At 37.9% G+C, this 25,990-nt stretch overlaps 3 protein-coding genes across 3 annotated transcripts; all 3 read left to right on the top strand.

Moving 5' to 3' along the window:
- The first annotated feature begins 7,521 nt into the window (after window positions 1–7,521).
- On the top strand, window positions 7,522–10,842 carry LOC113775657 (pentatricopeptide repeat-containing protein At3g24000, mitochondrial). The gene has a single exon (XM_027320622.1). The coding sequence runs from the start codon at window positions 7,826–7,828 to the stop codon at window positions 10,685–10,687; it is 2,862 nt and encodes a 953-aa protein (XP_027176423.1). The 5' UTR covers window positions 7,522–7,825; the 3' UTR covers window positions 10,688–10,842.
- A 1,151-nt stretch (window positions 10,843–11,993) lies between these two features.
- On the top strand, window positions 11,994–14,380 carry LOC113775320 (transcription termination factor MTEF1, chloroplastic-like). The gene is made up of 2 exons (XM_027320146.1): window positions 11,994–12,028; window positions 12,742–14,380. The coding sequence occupies exon 2, from the start codon at window positions 12,748–12,750 to the stop codon at window positions 13,906–13,908; it is 1,161 nt and encodes a 386-aa protein (XP_027175947.1). The 5' UTR covers window positions 11,994–12,028; window positions 12,742–12,747; the 3' UTR covers window positions 13,909–14,380.
- Window positions 14,381–22,693: 8,313 nt separating this feature from the next.
- LOC113775762 (myb family transcription factor EFM) lies at window positions 22,694–25,490 on the top strand. The gene is made up of 4 exons (XM_027320766.1): window positions 22,694–23,027; window positions 23,460–24,098; window positions 24,315–24,391; window positions 24,681–25,490. Exons 1-4 carry the CDS (start codon window positions 22,835–22,837, stop codon window positions 25,182–25,184), a joined length of 1,413 nt encoding a protein of 470 aa, XP_027176567.1. The 5' UTR covers window positions 22,694–22,834; the 3' UTR covers window positions 25,185–25,490.
- Window positions 25,491–25,990: the final 500 nt, after the last annotated feature.

Genomic DNA, 25,990 nt, shown 5'->3' with positions numbered 1-25,990 from the left:
GATTTGAAGATTCAAATAGTTCCGTGGGAGTTGGGGGATTCCATGTACTGGTTGGAATTGACCATTCTGTGATTTACTAGTTGTTTTATATTTTTGATTTGATTCTTTGTTTAATAGAAACTACCGATTTTTAGTCAAAGACTGGAAGAATATATGCCTCCTTAGCGGATGCATCTGTCTTGGCTTGATTTGGGTAAACTACCATTTGGTCATTCTGCAACCATGTGACTGGAAATTGCCAACTGGTTTGTTGACAAACAATTCTACTTTGAAATTACAAAAAGATAGTAGCATACCAAGGCACATTCCGATACGTTTGATTGATGTCAAGGAGGATGCTGGCCGACGACGACTCGGTTACTGCAGGCGTCACCCTTCGCTCTCAGCCTCATTTGTTCTTTAGTAGTATTACTTTTCTCTATGCACCACACTTCTTGATACTTCTTTGTCGCTGGCTACTTATCTAGTGAACTTTCATCCTCATTGGTAAAAATGTCCTCTATCTTGAATAATTTGAAATCTCTTTTTGACTGGGGAACTGGTGCGTGTTGAAACTTGAATAGACCAAAATATGGGGCAATGGTTTTTTTTTTCTCTCCCTTTTGTTTTGGGTGTAAAATTGTTCAAGTAAATTCAGCTCTGATCATCATCATTATACTTTGGAGATCTTTTCATAAGAAAATAATCCGTTTTAATTACTAATTGAACTAATTTGTATTGACAGTAATTAGTTGCTAATGATGGCATTCTGAACTGGAGAACAATAAATTGACACGTGGCATAAATGGCTGATAAGTGGGAATGAGAAGTGGAGTGGAAGTGGAAGTGGGGGGGGGGGGGTTGATTTTGGCTTTGGGTCTTTGGTTTTGGTGGTACTTTAGAGTTATTACAAAATGGAAGGGGGAGGAGAAACGGGAATTAATCGTCCGGGTGATGAGGAAGGAAGACTGACGGGGATCGTGGTGGGGCGGGGCGGTGGGGCAGGGAATTGGGAAACAGGCTGGCTCGCTTTTGGTGGAGACATTTCTTTTTCTCTGACAAGCTAAAGGAGCAGCGCAGGCAGTAGGCAATCCGTCGTGCCCTGCCCTGTGGTGCAACTGCAACTGCAACCAATTGGTAGGTAGCATCGTACTAGCACATACCATGCTCACCCTCTAACCCTTTGCACTTATAATAATGAAATTTGAAAATGTGTGATAATATGTTTCTATAGTTCAGAGGCAGGAATCATTTCTCTTAGTCCCACTTACTTAATCCAGTTAAGTTCTCCCTAAATATAAGTCAAAATAGGAATAGAAATGGTGTAAGAGTTAAGGATTGATAAAAGTACAAAAAAAAAAAGCATTCCTTGCCTTGCCCTACGCTATGGTAATATATATTATTGTAATTTTACCGAAGTTAACTTTACAACATGCCTATTTTTCTATTGGCTTTGTTTTGTCTTTTTTCTAATATAGAAAATTCCACATGATAACTCAGTATTAGAGTTGGAATTCCTGCCTCTTAAATACTTCCACCACTCTTCGAGAGAGTTTGCTTGCTGAGATTCAGATAAACAAAAGTTGATTTTTTTTTTTTGTCATCGTCGCTTTTATTTATATTTTACTCTATTCTAATCTATTTGGGAGGAGATCCAATTGGACCTACGGGAGACCGGTGGGAATTGAACCACCACCGGATCAGACACCGGTATGAATATTTTAGAAGAGACACTTATTATAACAATTGATGGGAAACATGATTTGAAATCTTGACCTCCCACTCCACTTAAGTCGATTGAAGGGCAGAATCTTGAAAACTAATGAAGTCCCCATTTCCTTTCTTAATCTTCAATACAACGATTATTTTTTTTCCCTCCCAAAAAGAAAGACAAGAGCCATCTGATCTGATTATCCCTGATAAAAACGTACAAAAATTGCAATTGACACACTCAGTAGTCGTATGTATCACAAGTCATATGGTCTCTAGCTCTTTACGGTTGTTAAAGCAGAGGAATTACCAGTCAGTCTTAGAAAGAGTGGTTGAGGTTAGGACTGACCTGCATATGAAAGGAAACTAGTACAAAGGGAGGAATGAATGTGCCAGAGACTGCTGGTCCTTTCTTCCAGCTTGTAAAATAGTGGGGGAAAAAGAAAAAGAAAAAGGAAAAAAAAGAAAAAGAAAAAGAAAAGCACGAAACGGAGCAATGAAACACGTTAGTCCTTAATTGAAGGCCAAACATATTACTAAATTTTAAAGGTTTGATCACTGAAAGTCTCAATCAATTAAGGAATAACAGACATTTGTTTCCTTTGTCGTAAACAAAATGGCACTTCTCCTTTGCCTTTTGGCCTTGGACTTGCAGGGTTGTGCATCTTGTGAAATTGTGCTGCATCTCCCTCATTGACAACAAAACCAGGAAATGTAATTGCCCCTCCTTTCTGTCTGATCAGACTAATTAAGTAGCATAGCTTTTTTACTTTTCAAGTTAAAGCAGCCATACCAATGCTACTTTTTTGATGCTATATTTGGAGATTAGTTAGCCTCTTTCTTGTTGGCATGATTTGAGATATCTCATTCTCGTGTAATTACACGTACTAATCCCCTTCTGCTCAGATTCTTCTCGGGTTAATCAGATGTGTCATAGCAGTAGTAGTGCCCATCTGTGTATCTAAACAGAAGCATGGAGCTTAAATTGAGCACTGGACAAAAATGCACTTGACGTTAATAATGATTGTTGTTCTTTGGATGCCAAACTCAAAGCCAAAGCCAAAGCCATGGGGTCCCCATTTGAAGGGTAGGCCGATGACATTAATAGCTTTTCCGCTTTATTAAGAGCAGTAGTTAGTTTTGGCTTTTGGAGGGAGGGTGAGACTTTTGATAAAATAGACTTTAGGCGTGAGAATGAGAATGTCGTTGGAAAGAAATCGGAGCGAATCAGCGGGTGACTCAATTATGGAACAACAATTGGATTATATCTATATGACGCTCTTGATGTTGATGGCCCCAATTGTATCTATCTATCAACTCCTGATTTCCATCTTTCTCCCTGCCCCCAAATTCATGTCAACTCCATCTTTCTCCCTGTAAATTTCCCCTTGTACCATACCAGTACATGCAAACCTGGGAAGAACCATCCTGTTGAATGTCTGTTTGCTCTGTAAATATGAAATCTTTTGCCTTACTTTGTCAAGAGAAAAGACTTTTTTTTTTTATTTTTTTTAAAAAACAAAACACAGTCAGTAGTATCAGCTCTGAAATCTTTTGGCGTGCATGAATCTTTTTCCATTCAAATTTAGGTCCCAATTATTAGCTCTGAAATGCACGACAGAATTTTAAAAGCACCGACACCACTGGAAAAACTGTGTAAAATCTTCGCCTAGATGTTTCATAAGCATTGGATAGTTGTTCTTTCTTTCTCTGTCCCCTTCTTTGCTTTCCAGAAAATCATTTCCTGTGGGCTGCGGCCTTACTTACAAGTGCTGCAATGTCACTGCCTTGGAAAGCAGCAAATATTTTTAAAGCACGCTAAGATTTCCTTGGTCCTCGACTCTGCTTTTGTTAAGTTTTTGCACCAAAACTGGAATATATGGCATAGTACTACAATCGTATATCTTTTAACTCCCAGAATCCGTTCCACAATCGTTAAACAGAATCTTTATCAGCTCCCATCTTTCTTCTGATTATTAAGAATGCGGATAATATTAATTTCCTGACGACCTTTTCATCATGGAACCGCTAGCAGGTAGCTTTTCCAGGGGGCTTCCCGGACATCATTTTGGATGGGCAGCATGCTGAAAGACGTTATGATTTTGATACAAAAAAAAAAAAAAGCTTCTTTCTGCGGAATGAGAATCGAACGTTACTTTGATCCTTTCTTGCTAATGCAGCAAGTGCTCTACTTTGGTGTGGTCGCTATTGAGTTTGACAAACTTTTCTTCACGTGCTATCCCACCTTCACACAGGAGGACCAGATTAAAGAAAGAGTGGAAAGAAACAGAGAAATAGCAAATTTTATACGCATATATGTTGTGCAGGTATACTTATTATTCCAGACATGGGACTTTCATCATGTAATGCCGCAGCTTTAAGATCTGGGAATAAGCTCACGTCGGAAATCATTAAAGCAATGACTTGTTTAAAACCTTATCCAGGACCATGTGACGCGATAAAGTCCTGTGCCTTTTTGGCCACCCACCGTGGTTTTAATTCCATAAGGCTTGCTCTCCTTTTCCTTACTCCTGGCAACGGTTCTTATTAATGCCCATAATTCTTCTAATGAAAGAGAAAGTAGGGAATCAGAAAACTACATTCTTAAATTGAACCTGCTAATTGAAGGAACCATGTTGGCTGTGCGAGTAATTGATGCATATGGTCAGTTGTCTGCCATGGAGCTGCTAAGGATGATTCAGGTCCCATCCATTTCTCTGTGTAATTCGACCATGATGCCTAACAGCTCCACTGCAAAATCTTAACAGATTTATCAGCTGTTTGTTCTTTAGAACATGGACAAGCGTTTAGTTTCCATGTCAGTAACTCTAGTTATCCAAAATGAACAGAACAATTATGGATATTCACGTGGGGCTTCTTCATCAATACCCTGGTTGATAAATATCAGTAATCACTTGATTTTAGCAGTTCCAAGTTATTTGGATGTAATCACTCAGGCATACCTTGATATTTTATGGCTTACTGAGGACAGCCCAGTTGATTAGCAATCAAAATATTTATTTAATAAAAATCAACTAAGTATCCCAAACTTGAAGGGAAAGTTACAAAAAAGCACTACTTTGGATTGGATGTTAGACGTATCTCATAATTTCAGACATTGCAATCTCTGAGAATGGTTTATCTCTAGCAAAAAGAAGAAATCTGAAATCAGTAATCTCTTCTGTCGGCACTCAGTCCCTCATGTTTCTTGTCGTCATTATCTTTTCAAACCCCTCAAGTGCTCAATTTTGAACTTCCTTAATCCTGCAACATGTCACATTGGCAAAAACCAAAATGCAGGGTGATGTTAGAACTAAACTCGCCAACATTAGGAGACTAACACCATAATCATCAAGGCATTTGACAAGCCTGCTTCCAGCTCAGATATGCATGCAGCAAAATCGCAATGAAAGTTTGCTAGGGTGGGTGCTCAATTGAAGCGGTGTTGACGCTCAGTGACTGCCTTCCAGATTGTATGCGCCACGGTGGTTGGTCTTTGATAACAGAATTTGCCAGAGCAACTCCCACATGTTCCTATGCCCCCGTTCCAGCATTTAAGAGCTCAGCATCGTAACTGGGGCTGCGGTGCACCTGTCTTGAATAGTATCATCAACAATTATTCTTTCCTTGGGCAATTAAACAATCTGGATGCTTCAGTAAATCCATAAGTTTCTTCGAGTCTCATTTCCTCCTAACTTGCCTTATTCTTGAGTGCATAATCACCCGGAAGTTGGCAATTTAATTTCTTAATAGGTTCCTAGTTATACTTCATCGTTTTCCTTCTGAATAACGCGTGGCTGTCAGTGTTGCATATATTTCCTGTTTATTCGTGGATCTCTGCAACAAAAAACGCACTAAGCTCTACTCTTATACGAAGCCAAACTGTACCAAAACTCATTTCAAGGCCTTTTCCTTTTTCCCTAGATTTTAATACCTCATTCTATCTTCTGACAGTAGCATATGGAGTATTACCGCGTTCGAATATCAAATTAGTTTATAAAATTATATATTATATAAATAAATGCTGTATACTATTAATACATTGTATGGGTAAAGCCTATTAGTAGTAGATAGTATATAGTATTATCATGTACCTATAATCATTAAAGTATATAATGATGTACAATATACTATTTTAGTAGTTGTTATATGATTATAATACTACAAATATACATAATTATAAGACTTACCCTTTTATACATAATTAGAATTAGATAATAAGTATAAGTACAGTACTAAATATTAAACATAATTAGTGATTAGAATTTAGATATTGATTCATCATTCATGTTTGAATCATTAAATATTTAAATATGTAACTTTTAACTTGCAAGTATTAGTATACTCTAAATTTACATTACATATACGATATGTGAATTTATATTCTTTCATTACTAATCTTGTTTGAACGTAGACAACTAAACACTATGATTAAGCAATCTAAGCGAATGTATATGAATTGCACGTCAACATATTAGTGTATTAACATTCACCATTGAAAGCAATCAAGTTATTTGCAAATTAAACATTTAAACTATATAAAAAATACGAATAAATGTAAATATAATGCAATACATCTTTAGTAAATTATAAGTGACTAAGTGTATACAACTACACAAGTGAGTTTCATTTAATTATGTGAAAATTACTATCCAATTCGGTTATAACCGATTTCATGACCGTTTTTGAATTCGATTCGGTAACTGAATGAATTCAGTTATTTCCAATTTGAAATTGAAAACAGGTGAAAGTTTTACAAGTAAAATAACAAAAAAAATCGAATTCAAATAATTGAATAATCAAAATTGTTTCGAATGCACCTCTGTACACGAGCAATTTTGGGAATGGAAATAGTGATCATTTTGACAAAATCAGCTATGAAATTTTTGTTTAACTGCTTTCAAAAGGAAAAATTGCCATGTTGGTCCCTCCATTTTCAAGAAAATCTTTTTAGTACCCCACATTTAAAATCAGTCAAAATAGTTCCTTAGATATAAACAATTTTGCGTGTTTAGTCCTAGAACTCGTCTTTGCTCAATTTTACAATTAAAAAAAAAGTGCACACTTATCTCATATGCCTATAATTACAAGGGCAAAATGGGAATAAGTTCGTTTCGCTTCACTAAAAAAAAAAATGCACACACATACAAATGACCACCATTTTCCCCCGATTTTCAACCATTAAAACCCTATTTCTAATTTTTAAGCAACCAAACCCCAATTCCTAATAACAAAACTTCAGAAGTGCATCGTCACAGAAGGCGAAGAAAAGGGTGTCGATATCAGATTGAAAAATAACAAAAACAATCAAGAAATGTTGATGAATCACTATATAAACAAAGAAAGAAAGTAAAACTTGAATCCAGTTGAGTATTGTGAGTTCATTTGACAAAGAAGGTGACAGATTTTGTTACCATTTTGCTCTTGAAATTATGGATTAAGGTAGGCGTGCGTCTTTTGACCCAAGAACGAAGCAAAAATAAGCTCTGGGACCAAATGGACAATATTTCTATATTTGAGGGATTATTTTGACTAATTCTGAATGTGAAGGACTTAAAAAAAGTTTTTTCCAAACATTTAAGGGGTCAATTTGGCAATTTGCCTGCTTTCAAAATAGTCTGCAGCTATGATAGCAGTTGGAAGACAAAAAAAAAAAAAAGAAATTCAAAGTTTTCGAAAGACTGATTTGCCCCTTCAGTTTCCCTCTTTCTCTGGTTCTGAACAACTGCAGAAACTGAAAGCTGAACTTTCCATCATCACCATCACCACAAGCTGCCGGTAGCCAAAGATCCCACCTGGCCCGCGCTTTTTGTGAATTTAAGCAGAGCTGGCTAGGTACTGCAGGAGAAAGCTTCCAACTCTCAAACTTGGCCTGCCATTCAAACTCAAATTCTCTACTGCTTCTTCAGCACATCTTGCAATCGTCGACTACGTTAGAGTTTCTCGAAAACCCATCTCAGAACCATGGAAAGAAGAAGAGGACATAACCGACAACGAAAGCACTCTTCACTACATTCTCGACCATCCCAACCCAGAAATCTCTGCATTTTTCAGCAAAGGCTTCTCACAAATCACAAACAACTTAGTCGGCCGTGCTTTGCACGGGCTCTTTGTGAAGGACCTGAGACAGTCATGGATGTTGAGCAATTTAAGTATTTTCCATGTAAATACTTTGATAGGGATGTATTCGAAATTTGGGAAAATTCAAGAGGCACGGCACGTGTTTGATCAAATGCCGGCGAGAAATGATGCTTCGTGGAATAATATGGTTTCCGGTTATGTTAAGATGGGTTATTACATTGATGCGACTAGGCTCTTCGTTGAAATGTTGGCTCGAGGGATTCAGCTAAGTGGGTTTGTTATTGCGAGTTTATTGACTGCTTTTGTTAGGGTAGAATGCATGGTTTTTGAAGGGCGTCAAATTCATAGCTTGGCGTTGAAAAATGGGCTGCTGCTACATGATGTTTTCGTAGGCACTTCGTTATTGCATTTTTACGGTGCATATGGGTTTATGTCGAGTGCTAGAAAGCTCTTTGAGGAGATGCCTGAAAGAAATGTGGTTTCTTGGACTTCATTCATGGTTGGGTTCTCCAATAATGGAGATGCTGAAGTGGTTGTTGATTTATATCAAAGAATGAGACTTGAAGGAATTGGTTATAATCAGAACACGTTTACTACTGTTATTAGTTCTTCTGGCGCTCTTGATGACGAATTTTTGGGTCATCAGGTGCTTGGTCATGTCATAAAGTCAGGATTTGAGGAAAACATTTCTGTTGCTAATTCGCTTGTGTCCATGTTTGGTAGCTTCGGTGGTGTAAAACAAGCATGCTATGTTTTCAATAATATGGTTGAACGCGACACCATATCATGGAATTCAATGATAGCTGCTTATGCAAATAATTTACTTTGTGAGGAATGTTTTACATGTTTTGATGTGATGCGCTGTGATCATGGTGATATAAATGCAACCACACTTTCCACGTTGGTCTCAGTCAGCAGTACACCCGAGAATTTGAAGTGGGGAAAGGGGATTCATGGTTTAGCAGTGAAAGTGGGATTTGATTCAAACATTTGTTTGTCTAATACTCTTTTTACTATGTACTCAGAGACTGGTAGATCCAAAGAAGCAGAAAGTTTGTTCCAGGGAATGAAAGATAAGGATTTAATTTCATGGAACTCATTGATGGCTGGTTATGTTTCTGAAGGGAGGAGCTCAGATGCCTTAAGAGTGTTGGGTGGCCTTTTGGGCATAAGAAAATTTATCAGCTATGTGACTTTTGCAAGTGCATTGGCTGCTTGTTCTGATCCTGAATTCCTCGTTGAAGGCAAGATAGTCCATGGACTTGCCCTCATATTTGGATTCCATGAAAATTTGATAGTTGGGAATGCATTGGTCACCATGTATGGAAAGTGTCAGATGATGTCAGAAGCTAAGCAGGTATTCCAGAAAATGCCTGAGCTCGAGTTGGTTACATGGAATGCACTCATTGGAGGGTATGCTGAGAATGAAGAACCAGATGAGGCTGTGAAGGCCTTTAAGTTGATGAGAGAAAAAGGCGAACCTGCAAACTACATTACCATGATAAGCGTTCTGGGTGCTTGCTCAGCTCCATCCTACCTACTGAGATTTGGAATGCCGTTGCATGCACATATGATTCTGACGGGTTTTGAAACAAATGAATATGTTAAGAACTCCCTCATTACAATGTATGCTAACTGTGGTGAACTCTCTTTGAGTAATATAATCTTTGATGAATTGGTTAACAAGACCTCTGTAACTTGGAATGCCATGCTTGCTGCAAATGCTCATCATGGGCGTGGAGAAGAGGCTCTGAAACTTATCCTGGAGATGCAAAGAGCTAAAGTGGATTTTGACCAATTTAGCCTTTCTGCTTCACTGGCGGTAGCAGCAGACTTGGCTTCCTTGGAGGAAGGCAAACAACTTCAAGGGTTGGCCATTAAACTGGGGTTTGACTCGTATCACTATGTTAAAAATTCTACAATGGATATGTATGGTAAATGTGGTGAGATTGATGATATCCTAAAAATGCTTCCACAACCGAATTTGCGGTCACGATTGTCTTGGAATATATTAATATCGTCTTATGCTAGGCATGGGTATTTTCAAAAGGCTAGGGAAACTTTTCATGAAATGCTGCAGTATGGTTCAGAACCTGATCATGTCACTTTTGTCTCTCTCCTATCTGCATGTAGTCATGGGGGTCTCGTTGATGAGGGTCTTGCGTATTTTGCTTCGATGACTTCATTTTTTGGTGTCCCATCTGCAATAGAGCACTGTGTGTGCATAGTTGATCTTCTTGGACGATCAGGAAGACTAGCTGAAGCTGAAGCATTTGTGACAAATATGCCAGTCCCACCAAATGACTTTATATGGAGAAGCTTGTTGGCAGCATGTAGAATACATGGAAACATGGATTTGGGAGAGAAAGCTGCTAAACGTCTTCTTGAAACCAAGCCATCGGATGATTCAGCTTATGTCTTATATTCAAATGTCTGCGCAGCATCTGGGAAATGGCAAGATGTACAGAATGTAAGGGTTGAAATGGAATCAAATAGTGTAAAGAAGCAGCCTGCGTGCAGTTGGGTTAAGTTGAAAACTGAAGTTAGTACATTTGGAATAGGAGATCGTTCTCACCCAAAGTCCGAGCAGATATACGTTAAACTTGCGGAGCTGAGGAAAAAGATAAATGAAGCAGGCTATGTTGCTGATATTAGCTTTGCTTTGCATGACACTGATGAAGAACAGAAGGAGCACAATTTGTGGAATCACAGTGAGAGACTTGCACTTGCATATGGTTTGATAAGTACTCCTGAAGGTTCGACCTTGAGGGTTTTCAAAAATCTTCGCGTTTGTGGAGATTGCCATACGGTTTTCAAGTTTGTGAGTAGTATAGTCCAAAGGAAAATCATACTGAGGGATCCTTACCGGTTTCACCATTTTAGAGATGGCAAGTGTTCTTGTGGAGACTACTGGTAGAAGAGGGGACGGTTTTGAACTGAACTTTTGTTGAGTTTAGGCAGCGAGATCCTTAACCACCGTCAATACTTAGGCTGTAGCTGACATAGCGAACCAATTGGCTTTATAATTTGTACAGAGAATTTCTTTCCCTTATTCCATCATCGGGCGTTGCCTAGGACTATAATACTATTAATTTTTCCTGATCGCTTGCAATTTAACAATATTGAGCTCTTTAGGACTAATCTTTTTCATGGCCTTTGATAAATAATTAGGTTAAAAAGAGTTACTCTCCAGACCTGACCTTGTATAGAAAGGCATCATCTATCTTCTGTAGAAAATTGAAATTACTCACCATTACTCCAAACTACTTTCTTGTTTGTATTTCTGAAGTCACATAAAAACCTCATATTTAATTTACAGTGTACTTAGTTTGCGAATTACTGAACTTAGAGAATTACTTGGAATTGACATATTAGAAGTTGCTACTCCACCCCATTTGTAGCAAAAAAAAAAAAAAAAAAAATTTGCGAATTAGGGGGGATAATTATTGTACGCTTAAGACAACTTTTGGTTGGAGAAATATAGGCAATAGTTGTGGCTGTTACGATTCAAAAACAATAATGTAATATTTTGTGCATGATTACAACACAAATAGAGAAATTGAATTTTGTACCTATTTGTTTCCTCTGCCTACCTATTAGTGATTTAGTGATATGAAAGACAGCTTATTCTCTAGTTAAAAAGATGTAGCCCAAAGTGGTTGCTATTAGCATTTTCTTATGAATTTGTTCATTCGACAGCGTTTCGAGTTAAGAACAGATGCACCTTGAACTAATTAATCTTCTTGAGTCAGGCAACATTATGAGCTTTGTTCATCTTACCAATACCAACTGATGCAGCTGTTTACAAGACTATGGTCAACTGATGCAGAAATAAGTTGAAAAAAAATGACAATTTTGATTTACGATTCAAAATTCTCCTCGGCGAAAGATGCCTTTATTTTAGACCCAAAAAATTCTTAGAATTTTGTTTCCGAAAAAGAGTCCTAATTATGATTTCTCCCAAGTCCCAACAACATCTTAGATTTGCAGAAGTGTAAAAATACAGCATCCTCCATAGTTTTCCAACAACCCCCTCCTATTTTCAAGAAACTCACCAATCACCATGTCCTGCTTTGCTTACCCGTCAAATTTTTACTGTGTCCCACAGTAAAATATAATTCCTAGGGTATAACAGTAAAATCCCGTATCATTGGCACTTGCCCGTATGCTCAAGAAATAAAAGACTAAAAAATTACTGGAAAAATTCAGACAAAACCTTAAAACCTCTGGCCGGGAGTTTCTCCATTGCCTCTCCGACGTAAGTTCCTCTTCGCTCTTATCTTTGTTTATCTGCTTTAATATTTTAATACTGCTTTTCCCTCCAGTTTTTCGACGCCTACGATACCTTAAATCATATTGGATTTTGAGATGTAGCGCAATAAGTTATTCTGTATTAGTTTCTTCTTGTTTTTGGTGTAGTTTTCGATTTTCAATGCAAGCTGTTGGACGAAGTACATTTTCTTTCACAAGTTTTGCAGTGGTTGATTCTGGGTTAGATTTTTGTCGTAAGTATTTCATACAAGAAAAGTGATGATTTTAATTTGGCACGATGAATTTCTCTAATTTGTCTAGCAAAGTGGGTTTTAGTTATTCGCTTAAGTTGTTTGAATCATGCACACGCATCCATCATAAAACTGCAGCTTTGCTTTGCTCACATTCGGCAGGCGTTTGATATTTTGTTGTTTGTACTTTTTGGAGATAATTAACTGATGTTTTTCTCTATGTTCTCAACGTTAATTCGTTGCTTAGTTTGGTAATCAAAACAGTTCCTGTTTTGTCCAAGGATGGCTGTGCTGAACTTCTTTTCCTTTTATTTGCTGATTGCTTGCAGAAAAGCCCTTTACTTTGCTGGGTTGTTAGGGGCTCAGCCTTGTTTTTGGGAACCTGCCTTCAATTATTTTAGGTGGTTTGCTTCAAGTGTTCTTAGTTCATATAAATCCTCCAAGTCTCTGAATACTCCCCCATTTGCAGATTGATATGAAATTGAATTTAAGTGCTTTAGTCAAATTGCGCTCCCTATTTTCAGCCACCCAAAGGTTCAATCTGTCCTTGTTTAGTGCTTTTGCGATTGAAACAGTCATTTTGAACCCTAGATCCTATGCTACAGCAGCTTTGCCAGTGGTTGAAACTTATGGTGAAAAGGTTAAAACTGTTGGTATTCAAAAGAAACCATTAGATCCTGCTGATGTTTTAAGGAGCTGGGGTTGTAGTGAAAATGATGTGTCCACTATTTTTCTCCGCCGGCCATCCTTGCGTAAAATGGATGTAAACAACCTTCAATCCAAGCTTCACACACTCAGTGGTTTGGGTATCTCCTCATCTGACCTGGCAAAGATTATTTATTGTCGTCCCCGCTTTCTCAATTGTCGACTCAATAAAAACTTGGATGAACGCATCGAGTATCTTCAAGCACTGTTTGGTTCTAGGGAAGTTCTGCTCAAGGCTATACTCCGCAATCCATCACTGCTCACGTATGACCTTCATAATAGTATAAAACCTGTTATTGCCAGGTTCGAGAATGTTGGTCTTAGCAGAAAGGACTTGATCCCTATGCTCATCTCTCGGCCCACATTGATCCCCCGGTGTGCTCTGAATGATGAAAAGATGGACTACATACGTCGAACTGGGGTCTCAAAGGTTTCAAGGATGTATAAGTATGTGGTTACTCTCTTTTCCATCTCTCGTCTTGAGACAATCCATGAAAAGATGGCGAATTTGGAGAAATTTGGTTTTTCTGAAGATGAGATACTGAAATTATTTGGACGCTCTCCTCTTTTATTAACACTTTCTGTTGATAAAGTTCAGAGAAACATGACTTTTATTTTGGGCACTATGAAGCTCTCTGCCAGCAGTGTATTACGTAATCCATGTCTCCTGTACTTCAATTTGGAGACCTTGTTGAGACCACGTTATCTTCTTGCAGAGAAGATTGATGATATGGGTCTTGTTCCTCAAGTCAGGGGGCCTTCTATGGTAAGAGCTTTGAGGATGACTGAGAAGCGATTTATCAAGGCATTCATGAGTTGTCACCCGGAGGCTGTGGCCAAGGAATTGATGTCATTCTATACTAGTGCAAAAGGTATTAAGAGATTAGCTGAATCCTCAAAAAGAAGCGTCCAAAAAGGATTTCCCTTCTAAGTCTTTTGTCAACTCAGTACTGATAAATTCTAGCTTCTTCACTCTTGCCCTGCCCCTAGATTTTGTCATTGTTTCAAACCTTAAGTTTAGTTCTTACAAACAGGACATTCTCTGTATGAAAGGAGCTTGTCTCATTTTTGTTACTTTTCTATACATAATGCATTGATACTGGATATTCCTCGTCATCAAGAAAGGAACCATGGGAAAAATGGGTCAAACATATAAGTATTTACATTCCCATCTGGTCAAAAAGCGAGACTTTTCTGCTGCCATTAGAGTGGTGCACAGAAGCCAGAAGTGCATGTTCAGTGGTATGCAGTTGTCATTGTGCATTGCCTCTGCTTCTGTTTTTCTTTTTTTTTTTTTCCTTCCCCTGTAACGTTTTATTTGACTTTGAATCTATGTATTCTGTGCGTTACTGAACCACTTACAATCTGCATGGACAAAATTTGTACACTTTACGAGGTTTGCTTGTACTTTGGCTGCTTCTCTCTTTTTGCTTTTGCTAGCTTTTTTATGTTCCGTTTAGAACCAAAATGTTTGCGTTTCTCATGCAAGTTTGTTTGTTTGGATTGGGCAAAGCATTTCGTTGCATCAGTTGATCTGTTTTTAGCAGCTTGCAAGAGTCCAGGTGGAAGTCTTAATATTCTTTGTTCATTTTTACGGTGTCTTGTCCATCACTATTGCTTGTTTTACTTGGAGGTGTTGTATAAATTGCTTATGATGCAGCTGATGAATGTCTATGGGTTTGTTTTTTGGAAAAGCTTGTCAAGTCTTAATCCTGAGCTCTCTGCAATTCTGAGCTTTTGCTGCCACATGGGTTCAGAGAAAATCTCGATGTTTGTGGATGGACATTTGTGTAGTTACTGTCACGGTGAGTGCTCTTACAAATTTCTGTTACTTTTGTTCATGCAAATCATGTAGACTTCGACTAGAGCAGCGCCAGCACTGTCAACTGGTGAAAGTCCAGACTGGTAGCTGCCATGGCCGTGGTATGGAAAATGAATGGTGTGTTTTGCAAGAATCCTCATCATAGGGTTGCGTCTCTACTGCCGTTTGGACCTATATAATTTATGAAACCACGATTATGCTGCCAACAAAAAGGATGGTAGGTAACCTTTAGAAGAAACAATGAACGGTTTGTCTGTCAAGAGGAAAATTACAGACTGGGAAGCATCAATTAGTGAAGCATACGTAATTGAGAACATTAAAAGGTGCACTAAGATTCACCAATCTGTGGCTCCATGTTGCATGCTGGGATGTTTTCGGAGACCGGTTCATTGGCAGCGATTTTTTTTGTTGAAAATTGATATCATAGAGCACGAACGAAGCCTCGTTTTGTGATTATAATCAAATTTTCGGAGGGTTGCAAGCGAGAGATTTGTTTAATTACTTTTTTTCTTGACCTCAGCTAAAACCTTCCTGAGGAAAAACATAGTCCAGTTCTAAAGGGAATCACTAATTAGACAATTGATGATGCTTTATTAGACAACTTGATTCAAGGCTGGAATCCAGCCCAAACAACCACCGACAACTTCGCCGTATCCTTCGAGAGCTGGCCCAGAGCTATGTTGATGGGTCGAAAGTCCAAACTGATAGTAGTTGCAAACAGATTGACCGCCAGACGTTAAACTATCTTGGGCCTAGTCCAGGCCAGCTCTAGCGACTAGAGTTCTTCTGGTTTCGACATTTCACTAGCCAATGGAAGAATGGAAAGAGCAAAGAAACCACCAAAAAGGAAATATATATATATATATTTAAAAAATGCAAAAATTTTCCGTCGTTTGGGATGTATAAATGGAAAGGAGTAAGTTAAATGGGAGGAAATGGAAGGATAGAATTGCTAAAACAATTTTCTATAGAAAGTGGAGAAATTGTGACCTAAGGTATAAGGCTTAAGAACAGAATCATATTTGCCTCATCAATTGTAAATCATTCTATTCCTCCTAAATTTCCTCACTAAGCGGGCGAAACTTACAAAATCTCTCTCACTCTCTCCCTTTTCTTTCCTCTCATAACTTAAATTTTCTCTTCCTCTCTTCGTTCTCATGAATTCCCAAACTTGGCCTTAGTCTTTTTGACTATTTTGCTTTCATACTTAATTTTGTTAATCTTTCACTAGCAATTCTACCATTTATCTGAAAGGAGGTTTAGTGGTTTTTTTTTTTTTTGGAGGTTTCTGTTAATATAGCAGATTTATTCTGCATTTGGGAAAAAAGAATGTACAATAATCACAAGGCCCGGGTAAAAAAATTGGTGTAATAAATTCATGTTGTTCAATAAATGTAACAATCATATGTATTCTTTCAAGAATCAGATGAATTTTAACAATTTTTCCTGGACGAATTCTCCTTGGGCGGGCGGTGCTGGCATTTGCTGGTTCTATAACTCATAATATTTCACTTCCAAAGCTTTGATCTTTTATCACAGCATAATCAAACGGGAATGACAAATTTGTATTTTAAGCACATCTTATGTGTCATTGTCAGGATAAGCACAAAAAGGAATGATAAAAATTTAGGGTTTGGGGATTCCAACATGTATTTAAGTGACTACTTACTAACTAGTTTTTTGGGTCAAACACGCAAACGTATTCTTCTGCCCCCCCCCCCCCCAAAAAAAAGAAAATAGGAAAAGGAAGAGTATCTTCAAGGAAGTAATGGACAAGAAAAGGACTAGTAGCATATATTCAACTAAAAAATAGCCAATAAAGAAAGCAGACGTTTTTTTTCTAAGACTGAAAATCGGCTTTATGAGCGATTCTGAACTTTTAGTTGACACTAGACGCGAAAGCTAAAGGGTCAGAGAAATGAATAACCATTTGTTAGACCTGTATTTTGATCCATCTCTATCAATTTCCTCGAATTCTTGTCTTCAGCAATACTCTAAACTTCTTCTTTTTGTTTAGGAAGACGTCTTTTGTGAATGAGGCCGACCAGAGTGATTCTGAATTCATTCCCCACTTTCTCATGCTCCAGATGCTATACGCCCTTTATGCTCCTGCCTTCTGTATATAGGTCAAACTCTAAAACGAATTTCGACACTTGAGCTACCACTAATTTTCTCAGACTCCTATCTATGGTGAAAGCCATGCATCTAGTCTACTCTCATGACCTGGTTAATGTATCTCAAACAAGACCAAAAATTTTTTTTTTTTCAAATTACAAATATCTTTTACCAGTCTATAGGCTCTAAATAGCTTGGCCATCCATGGCTTTAGATGTTTAAACGATGATTCTTCCTTCAGTAGATTGTTTGAGTTCCAACCTCACTGCTGTGTTTTTTTTTTTAAAAAAAAAAAAAGGTAAGATCGATAAAATAAATTCGAGCACTCTTGTATCCAAACACACCTTCTTCCGCGTTGATTTCAATAACCCGTTTATCTGTGTAAGAATTTTCGAGGAAAAATGATACTAGTATTTTATATGCGCACGATTCATTGCTATAGATACTAAAAGAAAAAAGAAGAAGATATTTGCATGTATGTGTCTTTTGCACGGGCATGTTGCGATTTACAGTCGCTTTTTACTTTTTTATAGGTAAACAACTCAATTTTCATTAACTGAATGAACGTTAAATTTTCTCAAAGCTTTCATGGCACCAGAAAAAAAAGAAAAGGGAAATGAAATTCGAATATTAGATGGATATGGATAAGCATACATGTATAGAAGCGAGGGCAACGGCAGTCAGTGATTAAGGAAGAAGTTTGGAGGAGGATAAGTATCCTGAAAATGTAAAAACCCCCAAAGCCAAAATCCATCAATCATTGACGCATAATGGAGCCATATCGTCGAATCTAGCTATCCCAAATGAATTATTAGGAATTTAGTAGTAGTAGTAGTAGAACGATCGGTTTCTGGTGATGCTGATCATCGTCTTCTGATACGCCCAGTTAAAATGATTCTTACGACAAAGCCTTACAGCCCGTAAATGTACCTGTCATTTGCTTTCCGCAAAGCCCTCTATACCAAGAATATTTCATCATATCCTTATAATGCAGCAATAAAGATTAATAAAGACCATTCTTTCTTCCTCCTTACTTTACATATGATATAGCCCTTTTGAATTTGAACTGGATGGAATTTTCAATTCTTTGATGTTTTCTCTCCTTTTTCATTTTTCAATCAATTTAATTTGTTAAAGCAGGCGCAACAAAGTCTTGTAGTTGGATTGGATAAAGAAGAGGAATAGAATCTCTAAAAAATCGAGTATCGGTGTCTGAACTTTCATTGATTATTCTTATACTCCCCCCACAAAACTGCAATTCTTTAATTTCTTGGTCTTCTTCCAACTCCAACTCCAACTAATTAATATATGTTTATAATAATTGATATTGAATGTGTGGGGCTGCCGAAACTAATAATCTTCTTGTTGTGATCAAGCTACATGATACCTTGCTACACGTACGTACGTAGGTCCTTTGCAGCTAAGCATCTCCATGATAAAACACTATAGTATGTTAGAAAACCACTTGGCTTTTATGCATCTCTTCCAACTTCCTTAATTAGGCTTTCATTTGTTTTATACTTTTATTAGATGGGCATCTGATCAAAAAGCCTTGACATGCATATATGCCTGCCAGGCTGCATGCCTCACTTTTCCTTCTATAGTATGCTTGGAATTTTAGTTCATTAGTTCAACGAGACGTTTAGTTTGGTACTAGATTTTTGTTCCCTTGAAGTGACAAACTAATTTCTAGTCCTCAACTATAATCATCAAGATTACACAAAAAGAAAAAAGGGGAATGGTATTGGCACTTGTCAACAAATTCAGTAACGATTATTCACGCGCACACACACACACACATATATATATATATATATGTATAAGCAATGGAAAAATTCAGTAAAGAATTAAGGCAGCGGAAACTTGAAAAGAACATCGGGGAGGATCAAACACCAAAGAATACAATGCTCCTACTTTGGGCTTTTCTTTTTCAGAAACACACGTGATGGGCTTTGTAAAAAGTACTACCACAAGATAGGCTTTTTTGTTTTCCTTTCCATGGGCGATTTTGGTCCTTGTGCACCATCAAAGCCAGTCAGCAATCAGCATCAAAATTCGGGTTCTGGGATTCCGCAAATGGAGGAGAATTTATAAGCTCGTTTTCCCAAGATTAATCAGACTCGAAGAAGGAAGAGTTTGTCATAGAAAGTAATCCACCAGAATAGTATTTGTTAACTGGGATCAACACTGTTCTTATTATTTTTTTTTTCCCAAAACGGAAATTAGAAAGAAAAGGGAATAAACTAACTTGTCAGCTCAGAAATTAAAAGAATTGTAGCACTTGAATCAGTAATATCGAAAGAGAAGCAATATTCAACAAATCAGTAGTGAGTTGAGTGTTTAATTTTCTCTTGAGATCTTCAAAAACTGAAAAAGAAGAAGGAACGAGTAAACACGCGCGCCACTCCGGGGTTGCATGCATGAAATCGATGGGCTTGAGAAATTTGTTATTTATATAAATATATCTACGAAATCGAAATTTGTTATATATAAACTGGGCTAAGAACCAGTTCGTCGGAGGAAGATGAGGGTTTCTTTCTCCGTCTCATATTCTTCTCATTGGAAGCGAAGCGAATATTCTGTGGGTTGCCACTTCATACATATTTACAGATTTATAGGCCAGACAAAAGGGATATTCAGACAAAGGACGACGATATCGGGGCGGAATATCACGACACGTGTCTCGAGGAGAATCTCCGCCATCACGCATTGCCATGCCATCCAAATGCATGTCTTTTTGATTCCCCCAGACTAGAAACTAAGCGCGGAGAAAGATAGAGAGAGAGAGAGAGAATAAATTTTTTTTAAAAAAAAGGGAAATTGATTCCTAGCTAGGAGTGAATTTCATGGAGAGAAGCAGCAGTGCAGTAGTAGTACAGAATTACATGGAGAGAGAGAGAGAGGAGAAAGTAGAAAAGGAAAAAGGATGAAGAAATAAAGAAGGGAGAGAGAGAGAGAGAAAGAAGAGAGAATCTGCACAAAAGGCGTGGGTTGGAGTCTTGTACGAGAAGACTGATCATAGAAAGTGACCAGCCAACCCTCTTCATCGTCGTCATGCCCCAATTGCCTCTTTTTATACTCCATTTATTAGTATCACATTTTTTACAAAGGGAATTCTTGGCACTATTATCTCTCTAGTAGTATTTCGAATTTTGGAGTGCTGTTATCTATTTTGAATTGAAAACTAGTACTATCAATTAAATTGGGATTAACCTCTCACTTTTCTTTTTAGTTTTAAGGGAAAGGTTTCGAATTCAAAAACTTTTCTTCTTTCGTACCATCCAATCCATCTCTTCTTCTTCTTCAGGAATGCCGTCGAATATGCATTGCTGTATGGGTTATACTGTATTTCTTGCTATTCTTTCTAATTGATGCTCCTTCTATTGTTGTACTATGTAATCTAGTTGAAGTTAAGGGGGGAAAAAAAACTACAAGATAGGAAAGCATCCAGTTAATGGTACAGAAAAAAAAAAAATTGAGAGGTGATTTTTTTTTTTTTATTCCTTTTTGGCTGCAAAAGGAGGCAAAATGTATATCGAGTTGAGCGTGCATCCTCTCAGCCTTGTAGTATACTCCTGGAATGTGTATATCCTTAGCCAAGAAGTGATGGAAAACCATTTTTTTGGGGGGGGGGGGGGGGATAAAATGGCAAATTTTGAATTCATATTTGATTATTCACATGTGGATCCTGACCCAAGATCCGAACTTTCTCGCTGCCCACAAAAGAAATTATGAAATATCAACAAAGAATCTTCCTACCTTCCTAACCACTTCATTAAAGTTAGTAGCAGAAGAAGATTCCCTCTTAATCTCCTCCTTTAATTAATACCCATGTCTTTTTTTTATTTTTTATTTTTTTTAAAAAATATATAGCTTAGAGATAGAGATGCAAATTAAAATCCATAGGCTTCCTTCTTTGGGCTTTAATTTTTAATACTTTCGGGTTAATTTTTTCTCCCCTTAATTTAGAATCGTAAAATTGGAACTCAGATATTCCTTGCTTGGAAGCAAATATTATATTCTTTTATAATCACTCTGTCTCAAACACCAGATTAGATATATTCCCTTCTCCTCCGATCCTTTATCTACTGCACTCAAATGCAGAACAATTATGCAACTTTTGAAACCAAAAAGTGAGCTGCTCTCTCTTGGTGGATTGATACTCAACACAAATTGAATATATCCTCTCCTCCGATCCTCTTTTATTTAAATACTTAATTGGTGTACGTACAACAAATAAATTCTGCAAAAGGGTGGATGGTATATGCTCTGGAAAAAAAAAAAAAAAAAAAAAAAAAAAACTTTTTACGTGTTACGAACTAGTGTTAATTAGTGTGGTAGTAATTAAATCAGAATCATCTGAATTCAAACCAATAAATAAATAAATAAATTGTGATTCAATGCTTTTGAAGGATGCCTTAAAGTACCATAAACCGTATACGTGTGCTAAATTCTGCCGCTTGTCGGCTCCGTAGAGGTTTCCATTTACATGATTAGTCAATCACAGCCATTAGCTTACCTTTTCCCAAATTTTAATAATAATAAAGATTCACGGCCATTTAAAAATTTTCTTTCATTTCTTTCCTACTTTGCCTCCCTCCCATCTTCTTCTTCTTCTTCTTCTTCACACACACGCACTGAGACATCCTATATTGTTTTTTGCCAGTAGCTACATGTTTATGTGTTTGGATAGTAGATTATTTAAGATAATTTTGTGAAGAAAACACTATAAGAAAACACTATAGTACTTTTTTGATGTGATGTATGTGAGATAAAAAGGTGATTGAAAAACATGTTGATGATACAAGCAAGTCAGTGTGTGTAAGTGTAAATAACGTGTAATCCAAACAAAGTGAATTCAAATTTCCTTCAATATGTTACACTAATATTTGTAAACTATTATATATGTTAATTCTAAAGGCAAACACTGCATGGCGGGGTTCGTCGCTTTCTTCCCAATTAATTTTGACACTGATCCTTATCCTACTATAGCTATCAAGTATATGTCCCATGCACCATTCTTGCATGCATATTTGGTTTGTGCCACGGATTAAAGGTTATTCATGCCTTGAAGAATCATTTGGTACATGGCTACTTTTTAAAAAAGAAAAGAAAAAAATTGAGATTCCCATTAGGCCAAATGTGCTTTTTTTTTTTTTTTTTTCAATTGACAACTTTCTAAAAAATTCTATGCTAAACCAAGGCTTATGAACAAAATACGAATACCGTGCACAGGGAAAAAGAAAAGAAAAAGTAAGACTGAGGAAGAAGAAGAAGAAGAATCATCTTTTCTGTTGGTGATTTGAATTCGTACAAAGACTGTCCCAAAGCAAAGCCGAGCCTTGGCAAAGGTTCTTCTACAACCAACAAGAGACACTTTCCCTAACCAGTAACCCACATGACCCACACCGCAGGTGTCAGAGAGCTAAAAAAAGGACTCACAGATTCTTCTCTTCTCTAATCTTCTCCCAGCCAAGGCAGTAAGTAAGTAAAGGCACCCCACCCCTTCAGCTTCACACACATCTGATTTTTAGCTTTTTGCCTTTGCTCTTTGCAAGAAGTTACCATCCCTGCTCTTTATCTATCTATCTATCGTCCTTGCTTTTCCTTTTCTCTCTCATAACCGCTGCTTTATTCTCCCTCGAACTCAACCCTAAAAAGAAGACCATCCCCCTCCCTCCTCAATCCTCCTTGTGTTCACAAACAACATCCCTTTCCATTCTCTCCCTCCCAACACACCCCCCCCCCCCCCATTTTTTTTCTCTGTTTGAAACCAAGAACCAAGCAAAGAGGCCCCCCTCTCGCTCACAGCCTAATTCTTCCTATTTGAGCATGAACATTATTTTTGAGTAGAAATTCTTGTCGAACATCTACGTAAATTTATTAAATTATCAACTGCTGTTTCTAAGGACATACGTGAATGATGGCATCACCCTCAGAGCTTAGCCTCGACTGCAAGCCCCACAGCTATTCCATGCTTCTAAAATCTGTGGGAGAGCAGTCTGACCAGGCCCAAAAGCTTGAGGAGTTTCTTTCTCGTCTTGAAGAAGAAAGGCTCAAGATTGATGCTTTCAAACGGGAGCTTCCACTTTGCATGCAACTGCTTACCAATGGTAATCAATCAAGGCTCACAACCATTTATGATTCCGTGTCACGCACATTTTCCCATTATTTTAGGCAAGCATTCAGGCTTTTACTAATGCAACACATTTGGAGAAATACATTTGCCTTTTTGACAAGTTAAAGAAACAAAAATTGTAAATTCCAGATATTGAATATTCATGCATGTTCTTTGAAGTAGTAGTACCTAGCTTTAGTCTTCTTTTCGTCTTTTCCATTGATAGGATAGAGAAATACCAGCTTTGCATCTGCACAAACTTATTTGTAGCGAATGAATCTATATAGCATCTAAAGTAGCTGGCTATTAATCTAGACATATGATTTTCACGACATGAAGAAGAAATAATTCACCCAAAAGCCTAAAGCTCTGAACTTTATTAACTTGTATTACAATCTTATTTGCTTTTAACTGTCCGGATTATCAGCAATGGAGGCTTCAAGGCAGCAGCTACAGTCCTACAGAGCTAACCAGGTGCCAAAGCCCCTCCTTGAGGAATTCATTCCTCTCAAGTATCCAAGTTCGGAAGGATCAGATAAGGCGCCAACCATGTCTGACAAAGCAAATTGGATGACATCGGCACAACTATGGAGTCAAGCAAGTGATCAGGGAACCAAACAACAATCCCCCGTGACATCTCCTAAAGGAACTACCGATATTGGTTTTGGTGCTGTCAATCCTAAGCAAGTTTTGGACAACAAGCAGAGAAACGGAGGAGGAGCTTTCCATCCATTTTCCAAAGATAGATCAATTTCCTGTCCATCCCACGCTTTAAGGGCAATCCCGGATTTGGCCCTTGCTTCTTCTCCAGATAAAGATCATGCGGGAGACAAAAAGATCATTCCGGAAAGCGATTTAAGGAGAGAAAGTTCTTGTAGGGTTAACAGTGGCAGTGGAGTAGTACTGGAACAAGGCAAAGGAGCTACAACTGGTCAGGCTGATTCTCAAACAAATAGCAATCCCAACACTACAAGCAGTCAGACCCACAGGAAGGCTAGGAGATGCTGGTCCCCTGATCTGCACAGGCGATTTGTTAATGCACTTCAGATGCTAGGTGGCTCCCAAGGTACTACTAATTTTTAAACAAGTATCTACTAGAAAAGTGGCACTAGTTAAATTTAGAATTGATGTTGATGGTCAAATGGCATAGCTATCATTATTATTAGCATCGTTGGGGTGTACTGTTAAATCATGGAAGAAATTGCTGTAGTGCAGTTATTATCATGTGACTGATCATCAGTAGTCTAATCTTTTGGGATTTGTTTGTGGTTAATGATTGCAGTGGCCACCCCAAAACAAATCAGGGAACTGATGAAGGTTGACGGCTTGACCAATGATGAAGTTAAAAGCCACTTGCAGGTTGGTCTCTAGTACTGAATTGCTTTCTCTCTCTCTCTCTCCCCCCACTTTTTCTTACAGGCAGTGCACTGAGAACCGGAAACAAAGTACAACAGACATGCATGTCTGCATGAAAGACTCGATCTTTATCATTATCCTTCTTTTGTCAAAGTTGTTTTGTAAACTATTACTCTGCAATCAAATCTGCATATTCAAATAAACATTGCAAGTCATTGATCCCTAACAACAACAACTGCTCTACATTGCTGCCGCTCTTCTCATGTTACCATTTCTCTGATTGGTCTTACAGAAATACAGACTTCACACAAGAAGGCCTAGTCCAAGTTCACAAGCTGCAGTATCTGCACAACCCCAGTTGGTGGTTTTAGGGGGCATATGGGTTCCGCCAGAGTATGCTACAGCAGCTGCCGCCGCCCATGGAGGAGCACCGGCCGCCCTTTACGGCGCACATCCAACTACCCATGCATCGGCTCATTACTGTGCCACCCCAGTGCCCCAAGAATTCTATCCTGCTCAAACTGCTCCACCTCAGCCACCCCATCACCAGTTGCACCACCACCCTCTCCACAACCAGCTCCATGTCTACAAGCCACCCTCACAGACCCAAAGCTCTCCTGAGTCTGATGTCCGCGGCAACGGCGACCGGTCGGAGAGCATCGAGGATGGCAAGTCGGATAGCAGTAGCTGGAAGGTTGACAGCAATGGTGAAAATAATGCTGCTGAGAGAAAAGTTTTGGTGCTGAGAGAAGACGGTGAAGAGAGCAATGGAAGTGAGATCACTCTTAAATTCTGAGTTCTGACATTTTTTTCTGGCTGATTAGAACTATTAGGATTATAGTTAATCAGTATGATTCAGATTAGATTAGATTAGATTAGATCTAAAGCTTCTAACTGTTGATGATAATTGATAAGGTCCTTTTAGTATTGTACTGGACGTGGAGAGGAGGGTAAAAGTGGCAAGCAGTCACCAATATTTGCTGGGCATAAACCGAAAAAGTCGAGTAGTTGTTTGTTTGTTTTGTCGATAATTCCATTCTAGTATGTTTCAGACTCTCGATGTCCTGTCAACAACAAAAAATGTGCAGATTGGATTTTTAACTTTTGGTTTTCGGGAGTTTTTTTGTTTTCTTTTACATGTATTTTCTTGATTTGACAGATTTGCCCCCTAGTTTCGTTCCTGAATTGATAGTTCGATACCAACTATAAGATGCTGCAGTTTGTATTTTCTGTAATTGAAGGAGAAAAGCAAGACAGAAGCTAAAACTTTTTGGTGGCAATAAATTTGATTACCAACTAGATTGTAGCTCATTCCAGTCTAACTTTGTTCAAAAAAAAAGTTAGCCCGTAAACACTAAATGGGGTTCCTGCATTCACCCTAACTGCAAATCCACATTAACTGCAAGACAAATTTCAAGAACAAAAGTCGAAAGGTTAGAAAGTAAAACAACATTGATGCTTTTTGCTTAAGAACCTTTCATGATTCATCTAGCCATAAGTGACAACTCAAAATTATTTTCTTATTCTTTTTTTAACACCAGATAGTTTGCCTCGGAAAATATAAAGAGTAATGCAGGTGATTTTTTAAACCTTCATTTTGTG

This window comes from Coffea eugenioides, chromosome 6, assembly GCF_003713205.1.
Source record: "Coffea eugenioides isolate CCC68of chromosome 6, Ceug_1.0, whole genome shotgun sequence".
In the NCBI taxonomy this organism is placed as follows: Eukaryota; Viridiplantae; Streptophyta; class Magnoliopsida; order Gentianales; family Rubiaceae; genus Coffea; species Coffea eugenioides.
Note: the sequence above shows the minus strand (reverse complement) of the source record. Positions and strands in the feature narration are given on the sequence as shown.